The sequence below is a fragment of the Rhagoletis pomonella genome, unplaced genomic scaffold (genome assembly GCF_013731165.1).
Source record: "Rhagoletis pomonella isolate Grant_MI unplaced genomic scaffold, Rhpom_1.0 Rhpom_scaffold_00002, whole genome shotgun sequence".
NCBI classification, from domain to species: Eukaryota; Metazoa; Arthropoda; class Insecta; order Diptera; family Tephritidae; genus Rhagoletis; species Rhagoletis pomonella.
In genome coordinates this window covers 6,728,168-6,755,917 of record NW_023458556.1, presented here as the reverse complement: position 1 = coordinate 6,755,917, position 27,750 = coordinate 6,728,168, and the positions used below count along the sequence as shown (strand labels likewise).

The 27,750-nt window shown below is 37.4% G+C and overlaps 1 protein-coding gene across 1 annotated transcript in view; it reads right to left on the bottom strand.

The window, feature by feature from the left end:
• LOC118732959 (dorsal-ventral patterning protein Sog) overlaps positions 1 to 26,869 on the bottom strand; it is a 97,804-nt gene extending 70,935 nt beyond the window's left edge. Inside the window, exon 1 of the mRNA XM_036462090.1 lies at positions 23,882 to 26,869. Within this exon, the coding sequence (XP_036317983.1) occupies positions 23,882 to 24,371 (490 nt within the window). The 5' untranslated portion in view covers positions 24,372 to 26,869. The remainder of the gene's footprint in view (positions 1 to 23,881) is intronic.
• Positions 26,870 to 27,750: the final 881 nt, after the last annotated feature.

Sequence of the window (27,750 nt, the reverse complement as noted above, 5' to 3'; positions counted from 1 at the left end):
CCTTCTGAGTATGAAGAAAAATATTTGACTATGTATTTTTGTTATTGTTACAATTAAAATGGACAAGTGCAATGTGTGATAAATGAATACCTAAGTAATCGAAGCCATAAAAGATAAATGCCGCTGCTGGTAAATAACACAAATATTTTGAATGATATTAATTGGGGTCCGTACAAAACATTTTTTAAGTTATTTATGGGCGTTTTACATATGTATGTATGTATTCAATCATACAGACATGGGTACATATGTATGTACATATGCTTGCACACCAATGAAAAAAACTGAATTTTCATGGAGAAAGCAACCGGAACTATCTTCGTCAATAGCCAAGCAGTTGTGAAAGCAATACGATCCAAAGTAGTAAAATCTGGGATTGTAGGGAAATGTTGTGTCGCGTTGGCATCACTGGGCCGTCTCAATATTACGCGTTCCGGGTTATCGAATAGCCAACAAGTTCTCTCTGCAGAAGCTACCGCGTTAAGGAGGAGGAATCATTAGTTTGCACTTTTTGTCTGTTATTCACCAGTCTGGTAGAGGCAGCCGAAGTGGAACTCTTGGACCTCCTTAATTTTATTTGAAATAGCAAGTAGTTCGGCAGGTTAATGATTTGATTATTTTTTTTTTTAACTTTTGTAAAGGCAGCCCGTTTCGGGAAATTTGCTTCCTCCTGGCTTTTACCTACAGAGGCAACTAACTCATAACTTTCTATACACGCGCAACTAACCTAACCCAGTCCTCAAAGACATAAATACACAATTTTAGTATGTGAATATGAAGTAAAAATAGAAACAATTGCTTAAATGTAGTTTATTAAAAAAGAAAAAAAAAAAAACACACTTCCTCCTGCGCTGAGTCAGAATGGACTTACTCTACACCTTTTTCGCTTGCCGATTTGGCGTCCGTTGGCCGCCGACGCCGCTGCAGACGCTTACATCTCCCTCGGAAACAAAAGCAATTAGCGATATCGGCGACAGCTTTCCGCCAATAAAAGCTAAACTATGTTAAAATTAATTAAAACAGAATTGCTTAGGTCAGCGCAAAAGTAATTAATTGTCGAAAATAATTACCGACTAAATAAAAAATAGAAAAAAATTAAGAGACAGAAATACAATGATATATGTATATATATGTACATATGTATGCATGTACATATGCGCATTGATATATAGTATGGTTAAAGCAAAAAATGATGGTATTAATTTAAAAAAAAAAGCAAAAGCCAGCTTAAAAAAACCACATAAATTTAAATTAAATTTTAATACAAAAAACAAATCCGACAAACGAGAAATCGCTACACCCATAAATCGACAGCGTCAGCAAGAGAATCAAAAAGCGCATTTATTTGAACAAATACTGAATAGCCGCGCAACAACACAATTTATAGCAGTGATTACCAAAGTGGTCCAGGTGGACCTCCAGGGGTCCACGGCAGACTCGACGTGGGTCTACGTTGCCGTGAAAAAAATATGGGGGTCCATGAGTTGTAGATAAGTGGGGGTCCACGAAAATGTATCTTGTTTCGATAGTAAAGAACCAAAATGGTTGCTTGATAGCCTCTTTATTTAACTTTATTTTTTATTTTTTGGGTGGCGTATAGTGCTCTTGACGTACTGCTGCACTTACCATCACTTTGTGTTTTCATACGTGGGAAAGCCTTAAAGGCCACCTGCAGAATATTTAGAATATGCAGGAATATTTAGAAAAGTATCAGCAGAGGGTCCACCGAAATCAGTAAATTTTTTAAAGGGGTCTACGAGAAAAAAAATTTGGGAACCTCTGACTTATAGCAACAAACATTATATCACCATGCGACGCTGTCACGCGGTTGATGACAGCTACGGTGCGTTATTGGCGGCGCCACGGCCAGCGCAGCGCAGGGTTGGCACCAGAGCGTCCATTAGCGCTTACAATGGATTTGTAGGTTAAGAAGCGAGGCCAAGCATGATCGTATTGTTGCAAACTTTATGTGCTTTCCTCACACATTTGACTTTTTGTGAGTGGCGCGGAAAATTCTGACTTTATTTTGGCTTTTCTAAAATTTACTATGTAGTTAGTTTTAGTTGAGAACTTTTCTTCCATGTGGTTGTTGTTGCGTTTCTCTCATAGAGATATAGTGTATTTGAAAATATTTTTATGCAGTAGTCTTAAATCAAAACAATTAACCGAGTTTATCTTCCATTTTGGGATGTGCGCTCTAAATTTTGTCACACAAATTTTGAAACCCGTAGTTTTATGCCGAACAAAAAAACGAATACAAGTGTTTTGAATTACGCGAAGAAATCAGTCTTAATGGTCATTCGTATTTATGTATGTATGTATATTAGACTATATCAGAAAACAGTTCTCCGTATACCTTCGAATCTAAAATATTGCAAGGCAATTTCGAAAATAAATCTTTTTTGCCGAACAGAGGCTTCAAAAAAGGAGGAGGTTATCAATTCGTCGGAATATATTTTTTTTATGTATGCTACCGCATAACTTTGAACCTCGCCAACCGATTTCGATAACTCTTTTTTATCGGAAATGTGGTCCGCAAGGGTTCGTCCCATACTAATTTTGTTTAGATCTGATCATTGGATCATAAAGAAATTAACGGTACTCCTAAATTTGTATATGAGAATTGAAGTTGGTTATGTTTTTCACTTAAAAATTATTTCTTTTAAATATATCTTCGGCAATTACAGTGGTATTTCAAAGTATTATATATCTATGTTTTTCCCTTGCCCTCTAATCGCTGTGCTTTTATTTCATTTTTTTTATTTATTTAAACGTTAAATTTATTAGTTTAGAAAATATGCTCTTATGCTGCATTTCATCTGCAACGCCGCCATTGCCATCGCCATCGCCATCGCAAACGCCGTCGCCTCCGCTGCTCCGGTCAATGCCCACACTCCAAGCAAGCAATCATTAAAAATAAATTTCTCATGCCTACACTTTTTCTTCCTCTATTAACTTTGTTTCGGTATTTTGGTAAACATTTGGCTACTGAATGTCATAATTTTCACACTCCTGAGTCATAGCCATTTTGCAGCTAATCGCCTCCGACCGATATATGTACATATGTACATTTGTACCACATGACGATGACATCGAAAAATGTTCAAAACAGCTACTGCGCGGTGAATTTGAGCAACAATTTTTCGATGTACATTTTTCACTAATTATTTCAAATTAGCAGCGATGCATGTGAATATTCATGTGAATGTGGCGGACGTGCTGCATTTTCCATAGATATTTGCTTGCATATTTTGTCAGTTGATTTCCTCTTTGAACAGCAGCTTGCTGACCGCATTTTTCACATTTATTGTTTTTATTATTATTATTTTCAAATAAATAACTTGAATGAGACAACCAAGGCACATTGAACAGGTAATATCAGTCTCGAGCAGCTGATTTAATTTAAATTTTTTTTTTCAAATTATTTGGTGTCGAAAATGTCAAATATTTTTAATTTGTTCTCGCAAAAATTCTAAATTGTTAAAATCTATTTGCATGTGTTTCTATACGAAACTGGGCCCTGCAAAGGATGGGTCAATGCTTCGAAATGCAAAGAAATTTACAAAAAAATAAAAGTTGCAGCAATTTTTATTTTTTTCCCAATTTAAATTTTTTATTTTAATTTTATTTTTTTGTATCTCACATGGCACGCTGTGATTTAGAAGAAAAGAATCAGAACAGTTTTTGACACTTTAGATACCAGAGGCAACAACAAAATACGCGCAAATGTTGTTTTTTGCCTTAATGGTGGTACTACCTGATCGATATGCCTCGGTGAAAACAATTTTCATGAACAAACAGATCATAAACGCCTAAAAGTAGTTATTATTGTGTATGTACGTAGTACACACATACATGCCTTCATAAATATGTATTCACTCGTACATAAGCAGGCAGTGAACGAGATTGTAATGTTGTTTGTTGTGAGATATATTTGACAGTTTGAAGTGTTGAACTGTCAATCAGTCAGTCATCAGCAGACAATTAAATGCCGCCAATTGAACACCGGAAAATATTACTTAGTGATATATGATTATTGCAGGGCGCCTGCATATGTTCACATACATACATACATATGTATGTAAATATACATATGTATGTATATGACATTAGGGTGGTCAAAAAAAAAAGTCGAGTCCCTAGGTTTGTTCTATACCAAAAAAATATACCCCTATTTTTTTCGTAAAATATTTACAGGACGCTCAAAGCGCTAAAAGTTTTCCATGTGTTTTACATATGCATATAAGAAAAAACAATTTTTCGTAGAAAAGGTATAGAATTCTTGAAATTCAATATTTCGCGAACGGAGACTTTCAATAATAATACCCAATTATCTATTTAATGATTTATTTAATAGGGACTATTTTTATAGGTCCCAAAAATTGGAAGTCTCTGGAGAAATTTATGATTTTTAAGAGTTCTATACTTTTTTTTTACGAAAAACTGTTTTACCATATAAAATACAGATGTGTGTATATGGAAAACTTTGAGCGACCTCTAAATATTTTTTATGTAAAAAATAAGCGTTTTCGACCACCCTAATGTATTTACTAATACAGTGCTTAGGTGTCTCAGATCACAAATTATGATTCGAATAAAATAACAAATAGATTTAAACATTCAGTAAGTTCACAGAATGAATTTTTTTCAAAGCGTATTCACTTTTAAGCAGTTTCGTAATCCTAACACTTTAAACGCGATCAAATGCTACCCTTACAGGCCGTCTTCACAGGATAAAGTTTATAGCTTGATACACACATACATATATCAGAATATAAATGGTCAATGGAGACCGCTCATTGCTCTTCAAAAGAAAAAATATATATATCAGAGTTTATATCTTGCCATCTATTGCCGGAAATTTGGTAGTTTGACAGCTACATTTGCATTTGCGGGAAAACTTCGTGATGGACACATTATTGATATTTTAATATAAAAGCAAATATTTTTTAAGTGATTAAATCCGGAATAAATAAATAGTTATTAGAAAACCTTTTAGAAATGCTTATATCAACTTATAACTTATATCTAGCCACAAAAATGACAGCTGGAGACGCAATAAATTTTATCTTGTGGAGACGGCTAGTTACTGACAGTTCTTTCCTAAATATTTTGTGGCGATTGCGAATGCCTTAGTGTAGCTATTGGCGCCGAAGCTTAGTAAACGGTGTAACAAATACTTTTTAAAAACCCTTTTTTCAAAACATTTCCTTATATATGTACATATAGGTATTTTTAATGTGCGAGTCTATTATTTCTAAAACAAAAAATTTAGTATCCTTCCAGAATCCATATTAAAACGTAAAATTTCTTAAATGTATATTGTATAATACGCGAAGTCATGTAAAAAAAAAAGTAATTTTGTATGCATAAGCTGAGAATTTCAGGGTGTTGGCATTATTTTGTTAATCCCTCGGCCAAAGCTGTGACCTGCACTAGGTCCATCGGAAAGTTAATTTCCACTGTTGTACAGTGTTATTTCAATTCTGAAATATGTGAAATTTGTGGAAACCATAGAACTCATTAAGACAATTTCTAGAGGTTATCCAAGCTTATCATATCTGCCTACATAAGCACACACATATGTATGTATGTATGTATATCCACTTGCATGCATCCAAGCTTGCGCCCACCGCACGTACCTTAACCCCGCTAATAAGGCTTTAACATACATAAGTAAGTAAGTAAGTAAGTAATGCAATTTATTAGACAACATTCAATACAAATATTTGCACACATATTTTCAGCGCGCAAGCGGATTAAATTCAAAGAAAAGAAAAACGACTTTACCACTTTTAATCAAATACTCTAAAATGGTCATCGCTTAATTGCGCCACCTATATGGCGGAGCCATCTACCAAACTAACAAAAACTAAAAATCGAAAAAGTTGAAAACCCAAAAACAAACATGGACATTAAGAAACGCTGGCGCTCCTTGTATACACGCCATAAAAATAAAACGTGAACGCTTCAACATAACCAACACCATATCTGTCAACTGACCAAAAAAAAAATAAAAAATAAAATAAATAAAAAATAAGCAAAGAGTAAAATAAAAAGTGAAAATAAAAATGGCTATGGAAAATTGGTGAGGGGAAAATGGTATGTATGTATGTACGTACACACGCGTGCGGTTCAACAATCGAACTCATTGCGCCATCGGTTACGATCAGATGAGATCAGCAGCGCTGACGTCGACCGCACACACACTTATGTATGTACATATGTATGTACATATGTCGCGTATGTACTCGTACAATACTTTGAATGGATAGTTGATTAGCTGATTGATTTGATTGCTGAGTTGTTTAGTCGGTCTTAAATTTACGAGTACAGGAGGGGCAACGTTATCGTATGTATGCATCCGTACAAGTGTTTGCATTGGCCAGAGCGCTCCGTTGTATGGATCGATCGATAGATCTAAAGGTGATATGCGCTTCGGGTGCATACATACATTGTTGATTTATGGAATGCATGTTGCATGCACCAATTTCGGTTGGACTCACCCCGCCAAAGCAAATAAATGCTTATAAAATAAAAATATTCAATTTACATTACTGCCGCTACCATTTTTGAGCGGGAAATAAGAGTGCATATTCATATATACATACGTACATATGTATGTATGTATGTAGAGCGGTTAAATCAGTGACGGACTGTAAAGTTTATTTATGTATATGTAAACATGCGCGGTTGAAGCAACGCAATGATATTTGATTAATTAAATAAATGTATTTTTAGATCTTATATGTATGCGCGAAAGCGTAATTATTTATGAACCCCATATGTATGCATGTATATGTAAGTAAACATACATATGAGTAGTTCATGTCAGATCAATCGCTGTGATTAAGGTGAAATTTTGTGAGAATTTATGACATCTCAAAGCTTTGTAGTTTAGCCGCAGTCGCCCGTATTGTTATTGGGCGGCAATAAAAATTATGACTGTGAAATTACACGTACATACATACTTATTTACCTATGTACATAAACACAAACTTCGAGAGGTGTGCGCCACTTTTTTTGCACAATTATTGCTTGAATGTGTATGTCTACATACATATGTAGATATGTATGTGCGAGTGCCTCTTCTGTTCTGTTAGATTTTTGATGAATTATGAATGAAAACTTTCTGACAAAGTTAGAATCGGTGAACGGGCAAAAATTCATGATTCGGTTGCGCAAGGTCACGAACGCTTTTCCAGCTTTTTTGCAATACATATTTAACATGAGCTTCCTGTTATGTCATGTGATTACATACATATGTAGGTGTTGTTGTGCCTGTCACCTGCTAATGCTGCATTATTTCACATTTCGAATTTCGCGCACACTCACTTCCGTTTGCATTCAACTAAGATTGAAAGCACCAAAAAGAAATTACTTAAAAGTCAAACTTAAAAAGTAATAAAAAATGTGCGGCCGCTGGCATATCAATTCTCATTTTGGCTAGAAATTTGCATTTCACTTTTGACAAGCAATTAAAAACATTTGCCGTTAGCTAAACGGTTCACAACCATGCATACACCTCCATATTAAATTGCTCTCCAAATAGCATAGGAGTCATATGCGCCGATTCGTGAGTCGTCGGCACTTGGCTGGCCAGTACGCCATTGGACACATTGATATACTGCAGCTGCACTGCCTCTATTTTTGAAAACCATCGATAGTAGCTAACGCATTGGCCCCATCGATAACATCGGTAGTCCCATCGATGGTTTTGCAGCAGTACAATAGATATGTACCGGGCAACTGTGTTGGGGATGAACCGGCAACTCTTTACGATTTTTTGTGCTGCATTAGTGCTATAGATTGGTTTTACTTCTAAGGTATGAGAAGGGGCGTAAGGAGTCTCTAATATATTGCATCACAATAGGCCACAGTGGCCTAAGTGTGTCTTTTTCATGTGCTGGATGATGACAGCCAAGATAACCTAACATAACCTAACCTATTTGTACGATTCGAAATTACTAGAATACTCTATACATAAATCTTTGGCTAATTTTGCCCCTACGGCTATTGGCACCCAGCAACAGAAATCACTTGCTTGGGCTATGACTCTGTAGATAGATATGTATGTGTATGTATGTACATATGTACATATAAAATACCCTGCAAACCATTTTTTCAGAGTAGTTATTCTGAGTTATAGAGAAATTTTAAAGAATTCGTAAAGATCTCATCCAAATTTTTGGACGAATTTTCTAAAATGAAATAAACTGTGCACACTTCGATTCTTTTACGAAATTTCGGAAGAAAATCGGTAAAGCAATGAAAATAATTCCGCTATGTGTAGAATTTTTTGCAAAATTTTGTTCAGAATATACTTTATTTTTCGTACAGAAATTTCTTTACGAGTCCATATAATTTTCTTTGAAGATTCTTGAAAAAAAAAATCGTTAAAGATATGAAATACTCCTCTAAAGATTTCGTTAAGATTTTGGGAACTTTGGTTTGCAGGGTATTTTTTATGTAGATATGTGTGTGTACACAACCATTGAAATATTCACATGTCAATGACGAAACGCTTTCGCGAACGTGACAAATTGTTAGTGAGTAATAGACAACTCTGCCATTGGTTGGTTAATGGCGAGTGACTTTAGCTTTTTATCAATTAGTAATTAATGCTCTAGCTGTGATGCGGCGTGTCTCTTTTGTCTGCTTAATTGCTATGGTACTAATTAAGCTTGTAAAAAGCGTAAATAAATACATACATACATATGTATTTAAAAATGAGGGTACAACACCTACATATATACATACATATGTATGTATGTACATAAGTTGGTATGTGAATGAAAATGATTACTTAGCGTTTTCATCATTTCGCTCCTACAATTCATTTCATTCAATAGCAATCTCGCATGCTTGTTTATACATATGTATGTATGTATGTATGTATGTATGTTTGTATTTGCGCTTGCATCTTTTTTAATTCTCATAGTTGCACAAAGTATTTTACTAGTGGTATAAACTAAACTGTTGCAATGCATTTCTGCCGAAAAGTTGCCGCCGGAAACGCGGCCTATTTTCATTTACCACGGTCGAACAGCTGTTAGTTTTGCCATTTGGGTTTTGCTGATGATGCAAAATTATGAAAGAAAGAGAAAAAAACAGCAAGAAAAATTAAACACAAATGAATAAATAGAAAATAATATATGTATATGTATGTACATACTTAGTATATGCATACATTTAACTCCTGCAATAAAACCAGAACACAGCCTTGCAACGAATGCAAAGTTGAACTGCCGCTTCTCAGCCAACCAATTACATACATACCTACTTCATTTGGAGAATACGATAGCCGAAAATTAATTGCAGAAAAAGCCTCGTGAATTGACTCATGTCACCGCAACATGTGATAGATAAACGTTTGGATTAACAAGCTTCAAATTTTAAGCAGTTTTTACAAATTTTGGAGAGATTTGCTTTTTCGCTTTTTAAACCTTTCGATTTCTACATATGTAGATTTCTTATGCTGAAAAAGTAGGAAGCTCTTTACTTTTCTCTTATTCGCGAACATGTTTAAAGGAGAGTTGTGCACTTACAACGATTTTCACATTTTTTACACTTACAATGTAAATAATTGTAAACTAGTTTGTTGACGAAACATGTTGGTGTTCGCACCGACACCATATTTACCAAAAGTATTGTTTACAATTATTTACAATAATTTACAATTACTTATAATTGTTTACAATTCTTTACAAAAATGTACATTATTTACATCAAAAATATCAGCCTGTAAATATTTACATTATTTCCAAGTAAAGAATTGTTGTAAATAATGCAAATATTTTACAGGCACAACCCGGGTTAAAGGCAGTGTCACACGATTGGTAACTTTGTACAGATTTGTACATTTTTTATATTGGCACAATGGTACAAAAAAAAAAAAAAAAAAACTGGGAGATACGTAATACTCGTCAAGTGTCCTTTGCAATGTGTTGCTTGAATCCTGCACTCTTTCTCTACTTCCGAAACTAGTCATCAACGTTTATCATTTTGCTATTGATGCCAACTCATTGCCACTTAAGTTGTCACTCAGATACATATGTACATATATACATAAATACGTACACATTTGCATATACATATATGTATGTATGCATATTTTATTGCATAGCACATTTAATTATTATTGCCTAATAATAGTGCCACACATACATACATATGTACATATGTATGTACATAGTATATGCACTAATGAGTATTTAAACAGCTATGAACTGAACAGCAAGAACAAGAAAAGCAATTGTGAAAAATGCAATAATATAAACTAATATGTGCTAAGAGTTTTAGTTAAACGTTTAATAGCAAAGAAAATCGCTGCCAATGTACACCCAAAAAATACTCAGGCAATTTTTTTTTGATTGAATTTTTAATTGCCACAAACAGCCAGCCATTAAATAACAGCATTAGCAGCAAATTGCACATTGTTACGTTTACAACAACAACAATTGCATTACAAATAATAAAATGCATTCAACAAATCAACGATGCGTCAAAGTTATTTGAAAAATTCACAAGACTCATTTCATTGCTGCTGAAGCTGCTATTGCTTATGCTGTTGTTGTTGTAGGTTGTTGTTTTTATTGCTGCTGGTGATGCGGTCACATGCTGCCGGAATTTTTTGTACAATTTCCCCCTTCTGCTTTTCACAACGTTTGAGCTTTGTAAGTTCTGAGTAGTTTGTTCCCTTTCTCTTTCTTGTATATTCGTTCTATACATTTATATGCATGTACACCATATGTATGTATGTATGTATATAGTATGTACCAATTTTGACCGATTTGTATATTTTTGGCTAGCACGAGACAAAGGGGCGTGTGTTGCAGCTGCTTGCTAACGCTGTGACGCATTACATACAATGCTGCAGATCTGCTGACAATGAGTAGCCAGCCGACCAGCTGTCTGTCGTGATGGTCCGTCCGATCACATTGTTGTATTATAAATTTGTTGTTATTCTGTAGTGGACGCGCCCTTTTGTGGGTGGCTATTGGCAGATATCCTACTTATTTATGTATGAAATGTTGTCCCACGAATTGGGGCAAATTATTGCTTTATCGATCAAGTGACTGACAATGCACGCCCACATTTCATAGCAGACCTTTTTGTTGCAATTAAATGAAGCAAACCAACTACCTACATATGTATGTATGTAAGTATATTTGTAGTTGTTGTGAGCGGTCATAATGATATAGTACTTACATATGTATGCCTGTACTTATTATACTTAATACGTCGCTTATATGTATTTGGTGGTGGTTCGACTTATACATTTCCGTCTGTGATTCATGCAACATCACATGTTGCGAAGAATTTAGTGCAAATTTTGATTTGATTTTTTATCAGATAAAGCTGTGTATGTACTTAAAAATTGTAGTGCTCTAATGGTTGCCAAGCGAATTTTGATGGTCGCAAAGCGGATTATAAATAGTAAATACATACGGACGTGTGTTTATAAGCCGTTCACACTAATGAACGGGAACATATTTGGGCCACTGTTAGATTTTACATTTGATTTTATTTTTGAAATCTCAGAAGGTATGTGGTTCACTAACAGTTAGCTAAAAACCGCGATGAAACCAGTGTAATTTAAAAATCAGATTTCAGACATAAAGAAGTTGCTCTTAAGTTTAGACAAAAAAGAAGACTTTAGGGCTAATTCTGAATCAAAAATTTCAAAAATTAAATGACATTTAAGATAATAAAGAATTCGTATTCAAATTCAGAGTTGCATTTTCCATATTTAAATAGCCGACATTGAGCCTTTTAAAACTTCAGTTTAAATAATTTATCTGAAAATGAATATTTTGAGTCATAAATTGGCATTTAAAATGGCAATTCCTAATGTGGAATTAGAACGGGCCTGCATTGACCTATGTGATGGAACGAGCACTCTACTAAAGAGGCATGAAACACCGAGTCGAAAAAGTTACAAAACCGAAAATTAAATTACCAAATTACCCAGTTTGACAAAGAAAGAAATAAATTACCAATTTTTGTAAAAACTTACTAAACGGAAATGCTGAACGCAAATGTTCTTACTTTAGTTCGCACCTCCTTAAGCACATTCAATTTTCGGTTTGGAACTTTTAGTCTCTTTTTCATTCCTGTTTTGGTTTATCTTAAGACAATTTAAAACAAAAACAATTATCCGCTAGGGAGCGTTACGGTTTCGACATATCGCATTAATGCTAAATTTTGGACTTTTTTCAAAAATGTATGTCCTGTTTTTTTAAATATGTACCCTTGTGATCAGCTGATTAAGTTAGGTGACATTTCGACCTGTTTTTCTTATCTATCGTGTATGTTTTGTTTTTTTATAAAAGTCTAGCACAGTACATAACCAGCGCCACAAAAAACTTTGACAATTACACCCAACAATTTTAAAGGTTAAGTGAAAATTCAAGACGCTAGAAAATCGCGTTGATTTTAAATATTTTTTTTTCGACGGTGTTGTGCATTTTCTCCCGTATAAAGTATGCTTGACAATTACTTTTATATGGAAGAAAATGCGTCTTGAAATTTGCACTTTAACCTACTAAAATTGAATGGGCTATAAAACTGCATACCTAAAATTTTTTTTTTTAACTCTGAATAAAATGTTTAATATTTTTGGGTGTCATTTTTAATGTTTGTTGAAATGTTGTACAAAGTTTGAAATGTGGATTTATGTGGTACTGGTTATGTAATGTGCTAGATGTTAAAAAAAAATTATAAACATTAAATAAACAAAAGAAAAAACTCAAAACTTTGTTGCTCCGAAAGCCATGTAGCCATTTATGAATTTTGAATAAATTCAGTCGTATATTTTTTATTTTTTTTGCAAATATTAAGTCAACCGAAAAGATTGGTATATTTACATATACATACGTACCTTCATACATACATACATATTTAAAACCCTGGCAAAAATCGCGACTACTCCATGCATGCGTGTAGAGAGTACTCCCTACGGACCAAGGAGTACTCCAAAATTAACCACAATTCATATAAAAAATATGGTCCAATAAACATTGCGATGTCCTAGGGCAGGACCATATACTCCATCCCTGCATTACATCAGAGCAGCACAAAACTACTCCAACATATTAACAATGGCATTGTTGTTATATTTTTTCGTTTGTACACACCTTTGTTCTTCACTTCTCAGATGCTTTTTCGAAATTAATAAAAACCAAAAACCAACATTAAAAATTACATGTTGCCTCTGACGGCATTCGAACCCGAACATGCGGGGAACTAACAACTAACAGCGAGCATCTCTACACGTTCAGCTACAGCCAGACATGCAAATGTGCTTTCAAATGCTCAACTTTAATCATTAATTTCGTTAAAACACGAGCAGTGATCGGGTAACAAACACTAATAAGCTGGCGCAGAGACACGAGTTGGTCCGCTACAGCATGGCAGAGGAACAGTTTTGTAAGTACTCCAATATACCACAAATAGACTACCTGGTCCAACGATTTGTGCAGGGTACTTACATACGCACACAAACAAATTTGCTATGCCCCGTACCGCTAGTGTGACTCATTGCACGGGCGTCTCGTTCTTTAATTTCTTACTTTCAGCACATTCACCGCCCCTCAATGAGCGCCTCATCTCGACAGTAACGAAAATAGCACTGCGAGTATAAACAGCAGCAATGATTGTTGTGCAGCGCGCAAATCACATTTGCAGACTGCCAAATGAACAGACGGACACACACATATATTTATATACATACTCACTAAAAAGAATATCTAAATTACTTATACATATAAAAAAATTGGATATGTTTTCTTTAATAAAAGTAGGAGCAACATAAGCAACATCAACCAAAGCATGTGCAGCATTTCTGGCCACATTTATGAATATATGTACGTGTATGTACCCTGTGGAGAAAATCTCTAGCTCTGAACTGGGGCTCTTCTAGTACATTTAGACCCAGTACTGGTTCGCGATAAATCTCTTTTGCATGCAAGCAACTGGCGAATTTAACATGGCGATGTCCTAGGAAGTGTCAATTGCCCCCCGCTGCATCCCTTTTTCGATAGTTCCGAACCAGTTCTAAAATCGACAGACGAAAGAAAAAAGTATCATGATTTTTCAATCTTTTCGGTTCTTCCGTGTGCGATTTTACATTATTTTCAAAGAAACATTTTTTCAATTTGAAATTAAATTTGTTGAAATATACGTTTACATACCTTGCTGTAGCTGACTTTGCAGAGGTGCTCGCTGTTATTGGTTAGACTCCATACGGCCCCAAGATGTTAATATGTTAACACAAAGCTTTGTTTTGCATTACCAAACTATGAAATAGCATCTGCGAAGCACAGAATAGTAGCGTATTGGAATGAAAAATCCGCCGAACACATATCTATGTAAAGTAAACAAGCCCCCCGCTGCATCCCTTATTCGATAGTTCCGAAATAGTTCTAATTTCGACAAATAGGATCTAGTTCGTTCTGCATTCCTTTTTCTATAGTTCCGAACCATTTCTAAATTTGTCACTTTAGATATAGATTTGTAGTGAAAAAAACTGAAAAAATTAGTTTCTTAAAAGTACCACTTTTCGCCGATTTTGGACTGGTGGGGATCCAGTTCCTATCGGACTAGTTCCTTTTTGGCGATAAAGACTTAGTACGGAGCTAGAAATTTGTTTCACTAGTCCGCGGTTTCCCTGCAGGGTATTTATGCATTGTAGGTCTTGTCGCATGCAGCTTTAGTCGGCATTTACTTTCATATAACATACTTATTACACACACATACATATGTATGTATGTATGTAGTCGCATGTGTCGAGTGGCCGGCCGCATCACCGCTCCGGCAGCCAACAAGATCTATTAAATGTGCCGTACTGTCTGTGAGATTCGTATCAGTTTGGGGAAGTGCAATAGCGCCAACCAAATCTGGGGGAAAACAACGTTGGGCGAAAAAAAGAAGCGAAAACAAAAACAAAAACAAAAAAGGCACAACGACAAACCGCTCGCAATCAAAGAGTTTTCATTTTTTGACGAAGCACAAATGAAATGCCGCAATTTTTCTATGCCGCACCGAATTTGTAGTAGTGCCTGCCGAGGGTGCACGCTGTCTGTTGTGCTGTTTTTGTTTTTTTTTATTATTTTTTGCTGCTTGTGTTTTTTTATGTGTTGGTTGCGTTTTGAGGAATTTAAATTAAAAAAGATTGTTGCACTTTGATAATTAATGCAGAACAAGAATGTGGCATATACACAAGAGGAGCGTAAAGCACAACCGACAACAACAATACTTAAGCATTTGCACAAAAAACAAAAAAAAAAACTGAAACAAAGCAATGAAGACGAGCGCGCCGCCATCAGTAACAGCAGCGACATCAACCGCCAGCCAAAAGTGGTGGCAAGAACAATAAGATGATGAGCAAGCCAGCCAAAGATTCTAAGATATAATGCATATGTACGTGGATTTGCAAAGTGCATATACATACATACATACAAATCTGTATTTACACATACATATGTACATATGTACAGCAGCCTGAGTGGGCATCGACATTTAAGTGCCTTCATCACTTTGGTATTTTTGCGTGTTTTCGCGTTTTTATGCCAATTGCCATTTTACCATTTTGCCATTTTGCCATCACCATTTGCCATATATGCACACATTAGCTTGGCCATTAAAATCAATATTTTCGCACTTACACACACATACGCAGGCATGCAAACTTGCCTGCATTTAATAATGTCCTCCTTTTGGCCGACCATTCTGGGTATTTAAATTTTTATTTTTTTAAATTTATTTCTTCAGTTGTGCGCGCCTCCGCAATACGCCAGCAGCACATCCTGTCTGTGGTGTACTGACAACGACGAAAACAACAACGTAGGTGGCGGCTATGCTGACGATGTTGAACGACGACCCACCAACTAACTAAGCGACCGATCGAGCGACTAGTCAAACAGCGGAACAAGTAGACACGCGCGAAAAAATTTTTTTATAAAAATAAAGTGGAAATCGAAGCAAATGCAGCTAGTGTACGTACATACATATGCGAGTGTAGTCGGTAGCCATCCCACTGGCCGGCCAATACTGTCATACAGCCAGCCGACTGACTATTAGTTTGTTAGGCAGCCTTTAGCTTTCTTAGTTAGAAGCACACAAGTCATTGAACTGCCACTGCGGCTACTGCCGCTGCACTGCATGCAACATGTGGAACGCACCAGCATTGTCGTCAATGCTGACACAACCAACGGCTTGTTGTCGACTGGCAGACAAGCAGGCAGGCAGGCAGGCAGACCAGTGGACTGGTGCAGCGCGGCAGTGAGGTGGTGAGGTGGCGAGGTGGTGGTGAGACGCTGAGTCAGGGAGGCAGCGTGAAGTGTTTTGTTGGCTCGCTGCGCTGATTGGTAGTGAATTGCAGGGCATTTATGGCAATTGGATGCCAATTTATGGTGCGGAATGCATACATACATACTAATTGTTGCATTTTTAGAGGAAGACGAACGATGAATGCACTCGACGCCCGCAGGTATATGGGCAAGGCTGGATGTGTATGTATATATGTATATGCGAGTGATAAAATAAAAAGTAAAACTCCAAGCATTTGTCAAGGTATTATGGTATGGTGCTGCGCTGAGCGAGATAAGGATTGTGAGACTTTGGCTACTTTCACTGGGAAATTAAGTGGACATCACTATTCATGTATATATTTACTTCAGTATATATGTACATACATTAGGGTAGTACTTAAAATATCAACATCATGAGGAACTCCTTTATTTAGCTCTACGTACAAAATAAAGACATCCACGAAAATTTCATAATTTTAAACATACTTTTAGGGCTCGCTCGTTGCCAGGGTTTCAAAAAATTAATTTTTTTTAACCAGCTATAACTCAGTGAGTTTCTGAATTTATATGAATAAGTTTCAATAATATGCAAAATTCCCCAGATTTCCAGTCAAAATTTTGGTCGGATTTTTACGATCCAAAAAAAAATTAAATTTTTTAAAATCCTGGTACAAATTTGTTAAAATGTTTGAAAATTTCTTGGGTGTCTTTATTTTGTGCGTAGAACACACCACATTTAGGACCACCCTAAAATATGTACGTACATACATATTACATACACAATATGTACTTATGTACATACATACATATGTACATATGTATGTATGTTTACGAATAGAAAGTATGCCACTCAACGATAAAACAGCCAAACATTAAGTAGCCAAATTTTAGGCCAATGGCAAAGAGATTTTGGTTGTATCGGGGCCGAACAGCCCACCGAGGTGAATGTGAAAATCATAAATAGTGCAAAAATATGAAAATCTGGCAACGCTTACACGGACAAAGTGTATTCGCTGAAACTTAATGAAATTGCGAAACTTTCCCTTTTTAGCTTAATTAAAATTCCCCAAAAAAACCGCGAAATAAAAACACCATTTAAGCCGAGCCAAAATCTCAACTTGTCGCAAAAATGTTAACATAAATTAATTTAAAATGCAACTGCGAGGCGACAAAATGATTAAGTCACCATTCAAAATATACGAATTTGGATGCAAATCTACAACAACGACAAAATACAAGACGGGATCGAGGCGAGAAAATGAAGAATTAGAGACAAAAAAGCAAATAACCAGCAAAAAATTACGATAAAACATCAACATCAGCACAAACAAAGCGACAGCCAACTAAAAGCAACAAAGTCTGCTGCAATTTGACACCTTGTGGGCATTTAGTGTTTCCTCTGCCCACACATGCACGCCGGCAAATGGCAAACAAAACCAAACACACAAAACAAATAATAAAATAAATAAATACGATGAAGCCGGACGACGACGAGACAAACGAGCGAACGAATGACGGACATGGAGGTACGCATGGAGGACGTATGTATGTAGATACATACGTAACCTAGGCGCACGGATAAATAAACCGACATTTACGAGGCGCAAAGGGGCAGACATAAAGTCGCTCTGTGAGACAGGCGCGCCAGCACACTGCATCAGCCATGAGATGACAAACTAGGCAGACCTAGCAGCCACCAACCTACAGAGCCCCCCATTCAGCAGCCAGACGTAAGCGAACAAGTACGCAGGCGGCGGCGGCAGCAATGTGCACAGCATTGGTTAGGTAAGACCCATGCCCCCGAGGTGCCCAGCGACGCAAGTGTAACCGACTGTCTGTCGTCTCATCGGCTCAGTGGCCAAACTGATAGTTTGTGCCAAAAATGGCTTTAAACGTTTAGCCGCGCGCACCCGAGCATACAGACAAATGCACGAAAGCGCACGCTTCCCAAATAGGCACCAAAAAACCGGCAAGGAGTGAGTGCCAAGGCAAAAGCAAACATTGAACATCGAAAATCAGAAATGAATGAACAGGCGAAATAAGCGCCAAAAATTTGACAACAAGGAAACTCTAATTAAATAAATGAATTTGCGAAAGAACGATGGGTAAAATGCAGCGGCGCCAATGGCAGCAATCAACGGGTATTGACGTAACTAACGTTAACTAACCCAAAAAAAAAAAAATTCAGCTGAGTCAAAAAACTAGACATATGTATGAATTAACTGTGCACCAACGTCTTAGAGGTGGACATGCATACATAGTCAACATTAAGCGGTGACGCGCATTCGCACCACCAGCAATGCCTGCCTTCCTTGATCGCAGGTCAACAGTTGTCACTGCATTGGAAAAATACGGTGTTGCTTGTGAAATTAAAATTATAAAAATTACATGTACATATGTATGTATGTATGTACATACATCCAAAGCCTGCTTATTGGTAAATGCGTCATCCTCTGTCCGTCTAAATGCATTTTTTATTGCTTGCCTCTTTGCTTTGTTGCACTGCTGCTGCTGCTTTCGCTGTTATTGTTGTTGACGGCGCATTTATTAAAAATCAGTTAACAACATTTTAACACCTCCTCAATTGCAATGGCAAATGGCAAATGGCAATTGGCGACAGGCGACGAGCAACGACCGATGATTGTTGATTGGCGGCGGGTTGTCGCCTGTCTCAACATCCGTCCGGCCGTACAATTAGGCGGTTGTAAGGTTGACTTATTAACGTTTACATATATCGTATGTATGCATGTGTGTGCGTACATATGTATGTATGTAAGTACAATCGAGCGCCTTGCTGCCTATCAGTCTGCGCTTCCGACGCAGCCTGCTGAGGTGTGTGTGTTTTTGTGTACGCCGGTCTGCACGACGACCACTCAAAACCCCCTTTGCTCCAATGTTTGTTTATACAAATGCTTGTATTTACATACATACATACATACATATGTACATATGTATGTATGTGGAGCGATGAATGAATGAATAAATGAATGAACCGAAGTGTTGCGTGGTAAGCCATGGACATAACAACTAAACAACAAATCAAAATTTCAATACAAAACATCCACGAAAAGTCGAAAATCAATTCATTAATTTAACACCAACAGCCGCAAGCCAAAAAGCACCACAAAGCGCCAACAAAGCACACAACAACACAACAAAAAAAAATGCAAAAGTGCGTAGCCGGTGCTTGGCACTTTAATGCTTGCTTGATATATAGCTTTATTACGATTCTTTTTTCGCTGCTTTGTCTTATTCCATTTCATTTCGTTTATTAAATCTGGTTTGCTCAAACTGAATCAAATGCATAGTGGGACGAACGGTTGGTTAGTCGGTCGATTGAATGAATTGAATGGTTTGATCGGAGCGCAAACGCGCGAATGTGTGTGTGTGTGTATGTATATATAGTATGTATATGTATGTGTAAGTGCGTAGTTGCGTGGCCACCCGATTTCATTGATAGATTCGCTCATTCATAATTTAAATAAAAAAAACGAAGAATCGAAAAAAGCTCACAGCGGAAGGTAATGATAATGGGAGAGGAAATCATTATTCGCGTGGCGAACCCGTTCGCCTACAGCAAAAAGAAAAATAATAAATAAAAAAATCATACTACGCATGCATCCATACAATGTATGTAAGTGAATATATTCTTATATGTATATTTATTTACTTTTATATTATGTGGAGCTGTAGTAAATAACTATGCTTACAATGCGACATCCCTCAGCGATAGCAAATATTTCTGTCTGGCAAAACTTCTACGAAATCTGTCAGGTGGACTGGCGTTTTTATTCCCAGACGGCCAGAAAAAACACCCGCCATTCCACATATTGCCGATCCAGCGGGGCTAGGGGAACGCATTCAGGCAAACGTATCGATTACGCAATTTCCGTGGACAATCGACGGAGCGGGAGTTCGAAAATACCACAAAGAAGAGTATGTACAGTTTAGATTTTCGAATTCAGTGCGCGATTGAAAAGTGTGGCAGGGTGGAAATATTTCCTAGAGCATTGACGCGCATAGAAATAATTTCCACTGGTGATTTCTTTTCGTCGGAGTTGAAAAGATGGTTGGGATTATGAAAATCACTAATACGACGCCAATGGCGACGCAGTGTAATTAGAAATTCGCTTCTCATAAATGAATCCATAATTGAAATGTGAAAAGATTACCTAAATTCCTATTAATCGCTCAGTGTTTCATACTTAGCGCAATTATCGGATCAAGTCGGTAAAGGTACATATAGTGCTGCATAGATGGCAGACGGACGGGCGGGCGGTCAGAGTACATATACAACAAGACACGCATCAATGATTTCTGCGAACCCCAACCAACGAAGAAAATGAGTTGAACGACAGCTGCTCTAATTGCAATTATCTTGTGTACCTATGTATATGTAAAATATTTGTGTGTAGGGGCTTACATTTAGATGCACATACATACATATGTACATATACGTATGTATACCTCATTGCATTGCGCTCTCGACTCAGGTCACCAAAAGCGCCACAAACGGCATACAAAATATTGGTGAAAACTATACCCTACACACCTATATGTACATATGTATGCAGTATGTATATGGTATACGTACATATGAACCTATATAGTAGAGTATATGCCGGAGCCTGGAGAATCTGATAGCGAAATTCAAAGCATTAGCAACCCAATTGATGCAGCGCGTTGATCACCTCCTAAGCGATCAGATTCTCAACTCGCATGAATTTTCACAGGAAATGTAGATTTGTTGGAGATAAACGTTTCTACACGATGAAAGGTGCAAACAAACAAACAAACAGATGTCTGTCCGAAAAACAGCTCATGCTTAAAAAACACGAACAATTTAAACAAAGAATTCGTCTAATGTGAAAGAAACGTGCGAGAAGAATGGCATTAAGTACTAATATACTATACATTTGTGTGTACATACAGCGTGTGGAGTCCAAGAAAAGCTTGTGGAAAACTAAAGGTAGACACTTCGGCACCGTTGAATAAATAAGCAAACAAAAAAAAAAAAAAACCACAACGCCACCGAGCAAAATGCAGCACAAATGAAAAGAATGAAAGAAATTCCACCCGTTACGACTTTTGTGGGACTCTTACAAGTCGACAAGTCGAACACAACACAACACGCATTTACAATAAAATCTCAAAGGAATGCATAGACCGACCGACCGACCGACCAGTAGGCCGCTGTGTAAATGAAAATAGAGACCCGGCGGCGCACAGTCGTTAAAGACGCTTAAATACCAGCCGTTTAATCGCACAGCCGTTGGAGCGCTATGGCATCTAATCTCTGCGCATGTTAGTACTTACATACATATGTACATATGTATGTACACATGTAGGACAAGACACCTCAGATAATGGCCTTATGCGGAGCTTATGCTGCGGCGACATAATGGCCACATGCGGGATTGCACGGAAATGAAATTAATAAGAAATTAAATTAATGTTTTAAAACGCCTGGAAGCATTGCCTTAAAACGATGGAAAGACTTTAGACATATGTATGTACATACACACACACATATGTAAGTATGTATGTACGTACATACGTAAATGTGAACAAAAAAAGTGGTTTTCTTTGTTGGCTGCTATTGAGCCGGCGGTAAGCGCTAGGAAAACCTGTCACGTTGACGTCTCACTGTCTGTCAAGTACGTACGGCAGCAAGCAACAACAAAACTAGAGGCTACGCACAGTGCCAATCAAAGGTTCGTACATATATACATACATACATATGCACTTACATACAAATGGATATGCGTTGCAATGTGAATAGACGTGCAGCGACTCCGCGGCAAAAAAACAATACATTTCTACATTGCTTTGGGTCGACTTCCTGCTGTGCACGCACATACATACATATGTAGATACATACATACATTCGTTTGGGAATTCCCAATTTTCCGCATTGCTAATGTAGCAAGAAGCCCAACGTTGTTGTTGTGTGTGACCTATCGTTGGCACAGGTCACCGGTATGCAACTGCAGCTGCGTTTTTTTGTTTTTTTCAATGAAACCGCTCTAACATTTGTGTGTCAAAAGTAACGCAGGACATACATACATACATACAAATGTATGTATCTGCATAAATCCATAGATGCGTCCGCATGCACGGAAGACCCGGGCGTGATTATTTTCTGCGCACAGGTATGTAGGTACAATTTTATGTATGTATGTGAGTAGCTCGAAAGTTGCTTAGCCAATGGTTGCGCTAGTAACTGCGTGGGCTTGTGGGAAAATACCGCAATTATGCTTGGCTAAAGAAGTTCATAGGAAGTACATATGTATGTATCACATACAATAAGCGAAAATGTATTAGGGCGTACAAACATATGTATCATACATACATCAATTTTATTTTCTTTTTGGTCGGAACTGGTCACAAAACAACGCGTGCAGAAAACAACACTCAGACTACATGCAATTCCACATTTGGACATAGATATGTATGTAAGTATGTATGTACTTAAATATGTAAAATGCAAACTTCATGGGCAGGTATTGAACGAAATTGTTTAGGTCAACCAGGCAAAGACACATTCGAGTGAGTGATTCGATTGTTTTGTGGGCGTTTTGACTTAATGACAAAACTTTCCGATTTCCAGATGCCTTTGGGAATACCCAACTGGATTTGCTTAAGTTACCGCAGGTAATTCCGAAGGTAAGGTTTTCCCTGGGTTTCTTTATGCTTCAATTGAATATGTATGAATGTGTGTGTGCATGTAGGTATGTGTATTAGTATTCCTGTCCCGTCTCGCATTACATTGACGATAGATGGAGGTTCAAAAAATAATGCCGAATTTCCATTATGCATTATAATGAAAAAAAAAGGAAAATTAGTTATTTAGAAAGTTCTGCAAGGGAACGAATTTTTATGAATGCAATTGAACATATTTTAATCTAAAACAATTCCCGTTTTAACATTATTCACTCCTTAGAAAATTTGTGTTTTGAAGAACACATATTCGAAAACACACACGGAGAAAAAGGTGAGTCCTGACCCGGAACGACCGAACCCGATTGGGCACGGATTATATGTATTTAACTCCACAAGAAATATTTACTTTAACGCAAAAATTAACCATAGCTATTATTTTTTACACAAGAAAAGTTTCATGAAAAATTTTTTCATAGAAAATTTGAGGCATACACTTATAATATGTTTTAATTTTCTTAGAGATTTTCAAAATTTTCTCGCTTTCCATGCCAAAAGCCCGTGCCTCTATCTCTAGAATAGATTGGTTGATGTCCATTTGCCATGGGATTTCCTATTTTTTAAGTTTTCAAATATATATATTTTGTATGTCTAAACAGCTAAACTGCATTTTAAATCACATTCTTAATTTACAGAACCCAGCATTTTGAAAATCGGTTTCCTCTTCTTCTTGGTCCCACATATTTAAATCATTGGTTACCTCATCGCTTACTCACATATGTATGCTTTTGTGTCCTAAGTAATTACTCTCTTAGCAACTATGTCCCTATATACATATATATATATATATAGTAGTTTACTAAACTAAAATGTTAAGAACTAAGTATGTATGTATGTAGTTAACTTACCAACTGGTCTATTATTTCGACGTGTTCCCTCCGGTTCTTCCACCATAAGCGGCGCATGCCGTCGACCACTAGCCAACGTTGGCGTTGTGCAAATCAGTATGGCAAATATGATGAATTTGTACAGCAGATTGAATGTTGGTACGGAGGTTGTTGTTGCTGTTGCTGTTGTATTAGAATCTGTTGCCGATAATGATGGTGTTGGCGACGCTGATTTTCCTGTAACAACGGCTGCTGCTCTTGTTGTTGCTATCGGTGTTGATGTGTGTAATGCTGGAAAATATGCTCTGGACGACGACGATGATGCAGCCGTTGCCACTGTTGTATTTCTCGATTTTCGCATATTCAGAGTGTTAGTGGTGTCTAGCTTGGTGGCAGCGCACGCGACGGCGCTCGTTCTGGATCTGGATGAACTGTCGGATGTGGTCGCGGTGGTCGTGGTGGTTGGTGTCGCACTCGACGTCGACGTTTTTGTACTGCTAATGATGGCCATTTTGTGTGATTCGTGATTTGTTTAAGCTACTCTTATTTTAATATTATGAAGTATTATTATTTTTATTATTTTAATCGATATGTGGTCGTTGCTGTTTTCGCTGCTCTTCGCTGTCACTTTTTTGCTGTTAAATATTATTCAATTCTGCGCGACAATTGTGAAGATTGCACTTGTGTGCTCCTTAACACCTTTTACACTGCACAGTTTTTTTTTTAAATTTATAGCTTTTTACGTTTGAAAATTATTGCTCTTCAAATCTAAAGGCGCACACTTGTAGGGGTAGTAAGATTAATTGGCGATAGATACACTTGTGTAACCCCTATGACTGCTATGACTGCCAAGCGATCGTTTTGGCGCTTTCACAGTATCTCGCACGCACCTAGAAAAAAACACGAAGTTCACGCTACTTGGCCTAGTGATTGTCACAAAACAAAAATATTCCTACAAATACGTTCGCCGTCTGACATCGACTAACTAACTGACTAACTGACTGACTGACTGAGTGAGTGAATGAATGAGCGTATAACAACTAACTCTGCGGCTGACTTTGTTGCGTACCGCGCGCGCGGATGGCAAGCAGGTTGTTTGTGTTGTCGATGCCTTTTTTGCTGTTGTTGTTGTTATCGTTGGTATGGTTAATATTGTTTGCTACGTCGTACTCTGTGTGCAGATGTACTAAGTTGTCGTGTTGTTGGGCCGCTTTTGCTAGGAGGTGGTGGTGGTGGATGGGTGGGTAGTGTGCGAGACGAGCAAATAATGCTCGTGCAGATTAGATAACACTTCAGCCAAGTTATACGAATTAATAAATTTCTGCTATTGCTTCTAGCTAAGCGCTCTAGTTTGCTCTATATAAAAGTCCTCCGCAAACTTTGCTACGCGCGCTCTCCGGCGCTGACTCTGTACCCACACTGCTTGCTGTACTCGCTTTATCAATGAATTATGTATACCTAAAACAAAAGTTTTGTAGATGATTTAGGCCCTTTCGGAATTGTTCATTTGTTTTAGTTTTAGTAGAAGATACGAATATTTTTGAAGTGTTCTTAGTGCTTTTTCTTTAGCGATTTGCCGTCGCTGTTTCGTACGCGTCTTCCTGCTTTTTTTCGCCTTCGCTCTTTCGCCCGCACAAATTTTTTTGAATTATACAGTTTATTTTTAAATATGTATTTTCTTTAATTAAGCACAATGTTTTGCCACTGTGTTTTTATGCTCGATTTTGGTTCTTCGCGAGACTTTGATTAAAGAGAAGACAAAAAAATAAAAAAAAGGTCTTTAGAAAAATTTTCAGCTGCTTATGGAAAAGAAAAGTTCGAAGCAAAACCCACCGACTATTTATGTATGTATGTTATTAACCGACTGGTTGACTACTGACGAGGCTTTTGCGATTCTTTGCATTTGAATAGCTTGCAGTAATTTGTATGCCGCCGGCATGCGTTTGCGTTTGCTATGTCTGGTATCTTAAATCCGATAAAACGCCTGAATATTTAGTTTTAGTTTTAGTTTTCGCGGCCACTTCAATCTTTCTTCCGGTTAAAAATCATTTAAATGCACGCATTTATTATTCAATAATTGACATTTCACTTTTAATTGTTCACATGCAAAAAAAAAAATCGCTTTGCACGCGAATCATTTCAAGAACCTGCGTCGAGTTATTTGACTTTAATGGAAAAAATAAAACAGCGTTTAACTTTTATTAGACTTTATAATTGTTACGAATGTACGGACAGCACTCGAATCGATTTGTTTCACTTGACGTTGGTATCGCGTTTTATTTCGTCGTGTGCTCCTTTGCGAACGCTGCGGAAAACAGTGTCCACACACGGGATCGATCGCTGAATAAATAAACCCCTCAGCGAACGCGCTCAAATGAAAAACTCTTTTTTTTTTTTGTTTTTTTTTCTTCTACTAGTCGGTATAGTTGCTGTTGCGCTGTTGTCGCTGCCGTCTGAGTTCGCTGTCTGTCGGTTGTTGCTTGCTTGGCCGCTTACGCTTATGCGATCGGTCGGTCCGTCGTCGATTAGTGTGTGCTCACTATGCTCACAAGAAAGCCAGCAAGATATTAAGATACTGGGAGAACTCATTCGCCACACCGCACACACACTCAAGCTCACAGATATCGAGGGAGACTGAGTTGTTGCGCTGTTGTTCTGCTCTGTCCACCTTTGCTTAACAACGCCGTACTGGGCTTCGCATCGCACTCGTAATGTACAGCGCTCTGTAGGCAAACATTAACGTTGCTGTCTTGGCCATAGTTGATGAGTTTTTTGCCACAGTTGGGCAGTTAATGTTAAAAAGTAGTCGCTTCGAAATTCGTTTGGTGTTGTTTTAGTCTTGTTCGGCTTTAGTCAATTTAATATGTACCCAGTTTTTTCATGCGTTTGCTGGTTCGATTTTTAAATTTTTCGCTATTATTGCACGACCTTATGTTGCTGCTGCACAACAGCACTCTTCCTACACTGGTGAACGACATTGACGGTGGCTGGCTGTGTCCAATTTGGCGTCGTTTTTGGTCGCACTCAACGATATGAGCGAGCGCCAAGTTGGAGCAGTCTGCCGCGACCGCCGTAGTAGATAAACGAAGTGCTGCTATTCGTGGTGCATGTGCTCACGCTCCCATTCACGTTCGCATTTGTCATCACAATTGTAACGAATGAGAAACCACACGATCCAATAATAAGAACTACATATGTAAGTGCAGTGTTGCCAATGTGTGCGCAAAATTTGTTTCTCTAAATATTTGGTCGATCTTCTCCTTTAACTTGTGGTAATTGCCATAATGTTGTTACACAACTCTGAACGGCAGACGGGTTTTATGCGAAAGTTTTTCTTGACTGCAAATGCACGCAGAGATTTGCCATTGCATGCTGAGGAACGCCTGCTTTAGAAAAGCTTTTCGTTGAATATGACTCGAACCAGGAATCGATTCTGCGAAGTGATACGATGACCCTGACCACCACTGCGAGTGGCGCCTCTAGAAACGCAAAAACACAAAACGCATGGAAACCTTTTCGAGAATGGAGAATGCTCAGTGGTTTTTTACTGATCGCAGACGGATCGTCAATCTTAAGAACTTGCTAACCATAATACTCGTAATCATAATATTTTGGCGCTATCACTTGCGTTAAATTTTCGGTCGAGCTTCTCCTCCAATTTGTGGTGTGCGTCCTTCTGTTATAACACAAATGGGGGGTTCACAATTTTACGCCGTCTCCGAACGGCAAATGGTTTTGTGAGAAATTTTTTCTCAGCGGAAATACACTCGGAGGTTTGCCATTATTGCCTGCCCAGCGCGCAATTCGCTGTCAAATTGAGAAAGAGAAATTTTATTTCGATGTGTGAACAGCCAGAAAGATCTTTCTGTCACCTTTCGGAAATCAGTTTC